A 7,353-nucleotide genomic window follows, 5' to 3' on the forward strand; every position below is an offset into this window, starting at 1 on the left:
AATCAGGTAATAATGGTTGCCTAAATTAACTTGTGTAGCATACTGCATACATATGAAATAATAATGATTTTGGATTTTCTGCATAACCATTGCACTAATTGTCACTGAACGCTTGCCTCCCGTGAGCCACGGGGTTTGGCCCGCCACGTGACTTGGGAGGATATGTTTGTGGCCACGCTTGCACACACCTGTACCTCGTCTTGTTTGTGTATTTAACCCCTTGTTAGTGTGTGCAGTATCGTTGGTCATTGTTGGTGTAGCGTGTGTATGTCACGATTAGTCTCGTTATTGTTAAACGTATTCATCATGTTCATCGTTGGTGTTATATGTGAGTGCTGTTATGTTGTATGTAACATAATTGATAGAGTAAATGTACAATTCTTTATGTATATTAGCAGTTGTAATTCTGGATTCAGGTGACTATTATTCAAGCTGAATATGAATATCTTGAATAATAAATGTCAAATAAATAATATGTCAGAACATAAAACAATCAATAATAAACAATAAATGTCAAAACGTCCTAATTACAAAACAAATAAAGTTCACCTTAAGGTGAATATGTTTTCAATGCTGCAGTTGTGGTGGAACTGGTGTGAGTATTCAAATAAGGCAGAAAATGCATAATCCTGTCAAACATAATCATATCTCTAGTGCATTTAACATCACAAAACATGAACAAGGAAGAATAAGAATAATAATGTAAATTTGTATTGTGCAATAAATTATATGCAACACAGCATGCCAAACTAATGTTCTTTGATAATAAAATTCATTTTGGCTAGAAAGTCATGTGCAGATTTAGCATTGTGTTTCCTGGTCCAGCTCTCTGAGGTTGCTCACTGGAGAAGAGAGTTTCAAGCCTCACTCTTCAGCTCAGCTGGGTGTTCTGGAGCCCTTCAGCACCACCCAATTAAAGTCTGGAAATATAGAGAATTATCTATAATGTCACTTTTCAATTTCCCAACACAGACTAAAATTAAGAAACAAAAGAAGGATTTTGGGGACGGGGGTTATTGTTGTTACTGTATTTGCATCTAGAACAGCTTCGCGTAAAGGTCTTCTGCTGATTTCATGCAATCCATTGATAAACTTCTCTGTTATTCAAATGGTTCTCAAAACACCAAAACAGATTTTCCATTTATTATAAGTCTTCATACTTATGGACCACTCACTGCATTGTTCTGAATTTACTGCCCACATTGGCCTTTAAATGACCAATCAATAAAAAAAAGCCTGGTGCCATGTGTGCCTGTATTACAGCTGCACTTTTTTTTTTTCTGTCTCTCAAGGCTTAGGTTCATGGGGACACATAGTGCACAGGTGATATTTAACAATGGTCCTGACATAAGCTAAAACTGAAACACATGAGCAGGAGTAACACATGAACAGGCCTGCCAGGTTCTTTGGGTTCTCGCTTGCTCTCTGTGGCCTCATTATGACCATGTCTGAGTTGAGTTACTGCCCATAAACATGTGACATTTCATCAGGAAAATGCCTGAAGCAAAAAAAAAACGCCTGAAAAACCTTGCCCAGCTTCAGTTGATAATAGGTCTCCTAGGGTCTGGTGATGGCAGTGAAAGGGGCCCTTAGACTAGCTACAGTGTCTGTGTCGCAGCTCCAGCAAGACGGACTACTCATCTGTGCTGACCATGTGTGTTTGTTTTAACAGAGCAGATTTATTTCAATACCAAATTACATAAATTAATCCGTCAAATTTGTAGAGTGTGTCATCTGCCAACCTATCTTATCAACTCACTCTCCGTAACACCCTAAGTTGTAACTGCTGATGCTGAAGCTTTTTCTGTGTTAGTGATGGATTTTTAACATTACTTAGGCTATGAGATCACACTTAACAGCCATGAAGAAGTACTGGAATGAAATTATTACTATTACTAATCTTTTAAAGTGCTCCTCCAAAAAAATTCCCCCAAACTTTTTTTTTTTTTTTTTAACCTTTTATCTAATCATTTTCGTACCTGGAAATAAATACATACCATTAAGGTAGGAAGTTGACTGCTCTAAGTGTGCATAATTGAAAACAATGCTTTAATAATGTTTGTATTGTTTTTGTTTATTACAAAAATTTCAATTTTTATTAAATCACCTTCTGTGCATTTTAATCCACAACTCCATGCTTTTGTCACAATAAGTGTGACAGTTTGGATTAGTAGTCTGCAGGCATGGCTATCTGATTCTGATTGCATTGGTAATCTGCTCTTGCCCTCTCTCGAGCTAACCTAATGGGATTACCTCACAGTATGAACAGAATCCTAACTAATCATCAGTCAAATACAATGCAGTAGTTCCTAGTTGCTCAGAAGACTTGGCATATAGAGGGGGTTATATACCTGCCATATAGAGGAGTTAATTAATTTGTGGCACATTTTATCTTAATTTGTCTAATAGAGGTTTTGTAGAGAATCCAGTCTTAATTCTATTTTAGATGTATTTTAATTTGAATAATATTTAATGGAAAATCTAAAAAGCAGTGAAAATCTAAAAAGCAGTGCATTTTTAGGTAATACATAATTTGTCCATGCATAAGCAAGGCATCATTATGAAATATTTGTTGTGTAAGACATCAAAGCCTGAAGCAAATCTTCAGAGAGAAAACAGCTAAGGTGCACCGACGTTTCACCTTATAACTGTTCTTTATGTTGGTATTGACAGCTTTCAAAATCTCTGACCTGAAAATAATAGCTACTGTTTGCACAACAGGCACATCAGGTGGCAAACAGGTGACAGAGCAAAGAGTATCGAATGGTACAGTGAGCATCATGGTACGGCAGGTTGGTGTCTCACCCAGGGAGGGTAATAAGGGGTCTCTAGCGAGGGCAAAAGACGACAGATGATTTAGCAAACCTGCCTTTCATTTCTGTCCCAAACTGCACAAAACAACACACAAGCATAACACGCAAGACTCCCTTATATACAGCAAGGAAAAGGTAATTTCCAGATCTATTTGCACCCTTTATGAAAATATATGAAAATCGACTGCATGATTAAAGCAACAGATACAATGTAGTATAATGTATATAATTATACAGATATAATGTAGTTTTATTTTAAATTTACTGTATTTGCCCTTTTCAATCAGTAACTAGTCTATTTATTACTATTAGTACAAATAAAGGCGAATAGAACATTCAGCATTTGCTCAACTACAAATTACCTTTGATGCTCCGCCTTCTCTGCGTGACGTTTATCTCCTGCATTTTTCGCGCTCACATTAAACTGGACAGAGGGAGTTGGTTATCTATAAGAGTGAGTAAGACAGTTGAACTTGCTGGCGTTTGTTTATTGATCACTTTGTTAAATAATCAAATATCCCTACGCTCGTTTTATACAGGTGGTGGTGTTTCTTGAGATGAGTAAGCGCAATCGTGTTCTTTTTAGCTGAGGTTTTCTAACTTTCATGGCTTGTCTAACCTAGCTAGCTAACGTATCTTAACCTTATGGGTTGCGAAGCAGTTTTGGTTTGTGCAACTTTGAGGTCTACATAGCTAAATATTACAAGCATCTCCCCGTTTGACCCAGCGTGTGGCTAACTATCGGCGCTGGCTAACTTAGGATAGCTAGTTGGCTACCTACTGCATTTAGCTGGCTAGGTAGGTTAAATGAAGCCATTTAGTACTACGCCAACACCTTTTTCTATCAGAGTAAGCCGTTTGCACTTTAGGCAAACTTATTTTCTGAGCAGGACAGAGTTATGCTTTAGAACCAAGCAAAGTTGGTTATAGTTAGTTAGCTACTATGCTAATGCATAAGTAAAACCGCAACGATACGCTACGTTTTGTAACGTTGCTCCTTAATAAGTTCACACGCCTTGGTTACGTTTCCCTGTAGCTTTTTAAAAAATCTGTTCGTTTAAATTGCCGTGACATGGAATGAAGCAACATGTGATGACGTTAATGCAAGATGAGACTGAGACATGTTGGGCATATATATGCATGACTGGAGGTGGTTTAACCTTACGAGCTAAATGGGATCATTAAACCTTTAAACCCCTCTGCAGGCCAGGCGGTAATACATAACAGAATATTGTTTGATTATTTTCTTCTAAACATATGCCATATGAAATCGAATAATGAATCATTTTTTATTATTATTTTTACAATATCTCACTGAGTTCATTAGACATAGTATATCTTGATTTTTCTGTCATTTTTAGGTTGCGGGTTTTGAACAAGATTTACCTAATTCAAATTTTTCGTCTGTTTCCTTTTGCTCCACTCAGAAGGCTGGAGAGAAGCGCAAGAGAAATTCATGAGCTTCATCGTTACTGTTTATCTTTCAGGCAGTGCATAGTGAAAATGCGATTTTTTTGGGGGGGAGGGAGTATTTACTATTTTTAAAAAAATGTAACTTTTATATATTCCACTCAGAAGCCAATAATGATATTTTAAAGTCCACAGAGAATATATGGCAGAACAATATTTCCTAAACCTGTATGCTGACTGACTGATACAAATCGTATTTTTTGTTGGTTGGATAAGTTTTGTGTGTTTGTCACTCCACCTGGGGTTTTCTCAACATGACAAATCTCTTGGCAGTATTGTTCTGTTCATGATAAGAAAAATAAATAAGTGCATGTATCCACCAGTCAGAATGGCTCTGCTTTTTAAACTCTGAGAAGCAATAACTTTATAAACATATCCAAGTTAACTGCTAATGTTGTGCTATTGGTGTTTGGTTAGCTTACAAGCTATTCATTTTTTTACACAAATCCCTTTTAAATAAAGCAGTTATGTACACACTTGGCTCAAAGATTTGAATGTTGTTTTTGAGCCTAAGTGAACAGAGGCAAGGAAATCTTTGACAAGCTTAAGGCTCTTAACTTTAAGATAATGTATGTTTGTATTTGAAATGGCACTGATTAAAAACCCAATTTTGGTATCGGGCTAATAACAGCAGAAATACCAGCAGGTTTGGATCAGATTTCAGGAGATAAAAAAAGAATTGCCTGTAGCAAAATTATAATGTAAAAGGAAGTAGGATATACAGTCTCAGTAGCCACATGTGCAATGTGTAATGAACAACATAAGTAGCTAGCTGTTCAGCAAAGCACGTGTAGTTGTGATTGTCAGCCTTGTACAAATGTTATATTACAGAGGTAGTCATGTAATGAGGCAGTGTTTCAGTAGTTTGAGCATGGTTCTTTTAGATGGGCATCTTAAGTAAAAAGCCTTATTTTAAGGCTTAGCAGTTTCTCTTTATAATTATCTAGACTTTTTATGGAAGCAGATGTCTTCTAAATATTTCCTTTTAAATGAGTTATTATTGATTAGTACTTATTTCAGGAGAATACCAGGGGAAAGAAATGGATTTCAGCTGGTCAGTTAATTTTGGACTGAACAAGTAACTTGCTAGGTTTAATATAGCTAAAGCATGGCTCTGTTTCTTTGATTACTGTTCTTGGTCTTGTATAAATGGCTAATGTCAACCTATTTGAGAATTTATCATGTAGTCAGAAAATGTGCATCATCAATCATACTGTACTGTGTTGTGATTTATAGAACAAGAGAATTGAGCAGACCTAGTCACTGCATACAGGAAAAGCTTGCCAGGCTCAATTGGAATTCAGAGCAGGGCAAAAGTCTCATCCTCTACATCTTTTATTTGTCCTCAAGGTTTTTGCATTGCAGTTGCAGGATCGCACAAGTATATGCACACAAAGATACATAGGCCTACACACACAGCTTCATTCTGTGTTAGTCATCACCATGTAAAGAGTCATGGCTGTATGTATTTGAAGAGACTGACTGGCTTCATGCTAAATCTGAGGTGAAAGGTTTGGCCATGTGTCAGGCACAGCAAAGGAAGGTTGTTTTCTGCTTCACAGTATTGTCATGGTGCCGCACAGCAGAAGAGGAGGGAAATGGGCCAGCCCAATCCTCTTTTCTTCCCTTTTCTTTCTTGAGTGCTTTTTTATTCTGTAACATATGGCGACCTATTAATAAGATCTTTATTGTGAATGTAATATATAGTGACTGGCTTATGTATTTCTTCAGAGTCTGTTGTTTTGTGTGAGACATAACTTCATTGTAACCTTTGCAGATATTAACTGAGGCATGCCAGTCCACACCGTGAAAAATGCATCTGACTTGGATACTAGAGTCCTTCCAAGCCTCCAGCGGATCTTATTACCAAACCTAAATCTCATGTCTGATGCTGTACACAGCAGTGTAAAGGTTTGGATCTCTTTACCACATTTTGGATATCTTTTATATTTATCCTTACACAGTGTAATGATTTCTACAAAAATAGCTTTAGATGTTTGTCTTTGCTGTGATGTTTATAGGTTTTTTTCTGTTTTGTAGGGTAAAGTGGTTCAGAAAGGCCCTGTGGTATCTTGCAGACAGGGAGACTACCTGCTTAAGGCTGTTATACAAGGTCAGGTTCTTATAAAAATGCCTTTATTTAAAAAAATAAAACTTTTACTACTTAGTGTCAATCAGTATGGCTCATGGTAATGAAGGCTATGATCAAACGATTCATGTTCATTCATCTCCCTTGGCATTAGTGCCTTTGCTAAGTTATGCACTGTTCTGCTGCAGTAGGTTTAAGAGGATTTTAATGTAAAGGGTAGGTTTGGCCAAGGCTTTTTGTTCATGGCTCGTAGCTCCATATTGTATTACAGTCAAGACTCACCCTCAACACTGCTGTGTACAAACTGTATTACAGTTAAGACTCACCCTCAACACTGCTTATGTCTCTGTTCATACAATGTTACAGTTGAGACACAGGAACACTGCTTATGTCTCTGTATATACATGTAGCAGAAGAACAGTACAGCAGGAACACTGAGCAAATGAAAATAAACATGCAATAAATCTTCTCAAAGTCAAGTTCACTGATGTATACAAGTCTTGCTGCCTGTCCGTTTGAACCTGTAATATGTGGTAAAATCCTTGTCTTTGCAGATGAAGCTTCTCACATTGTGTTATTTCTCTTTCATTCTGTTTTTTTTTTTTGTTTGTTTTTTTCTTTAGAAGAAGACCTCCAGCAGAGTTCAGTATCACAACAGGCATCAATCAATGTCTTTTTTTTTGGCACAATGGCCAAAGACTTCTCGCTGTCTGTCAGTCAAGGGGTAGGCTTCTGCCTTAATGTATTAATGTATCTTTTGAAAAATGTTATAGGTATGTTGTAGTTACTATTGGGATGAACCATAAATTTGATTTGGTTAAAAGGTTATGTTAATAAAAGATCTCTGCAACAATAGTTTAAGAGCTGAATCTTATTTACCTTTTAATAATTTCCACAATGACATTTAATCTGATTATATGCATGAGACATCTGTTCAGTGGCCTTTTTGAAAAAATTGCATATGTATCGAAAGGTCTAATT

At 36.7% G+C, this 7,353-nt stretch overlaps 1 protein-coding gene across 3 annotated transcripts in view; it reads left to right on the forward strand.

Moving 5' to 3' along the window:
* Positions 1-3,207: 3,207 nt before the first annotated feature.
* Positions 3,208-7,353, forward strand: part of pot1 (protection of telomeres 1 homolog) — a 22,603-nt gene continuing 18,457 nt past the window's right edge. The window contains exons 1-4 of one of the 3 annotated variants that reach the window (XM_081712054.1): positions 3,208-3,267; positions 6,061-6,194; positions 6,324-6,396; positions 6,927-7,096. In XM_081712054.1, the coding sequence (XP_081568180.1) occupies positions 6,075-6,194; positions 6,324-6,396; positions 6,927-7,096 (363 nt within the window). In that variant the 5' untranslated portion in view covers positions 3,208-3,267; positions 6,061-6,074. The remainder of the gene's footprint in view (positions 3,268-6,060; positions 6,195-6,323; positions 6,397-6,926; positions 7,097-7,353) is intronic. The other 2 variants (XM_081712055.1, XM_081712056.1) reach the window with 2 other exon arrangements.

The sequence above is a fragment of the Electrophorus electricus genome, chromosome 4, assembly GCF_041902795.1.
Source record: "Electrophorus electricus isolate QZ-2024a chromosome 4, ASM4190279v1, whole genome shotgun sequence".
Lineage (NCBI taxonomy): Eukaryota > Metazoa > Chordata > Actinopteri > Gymnotiformes > Gymnotidae > Electrophorus > Electrophorus electricus.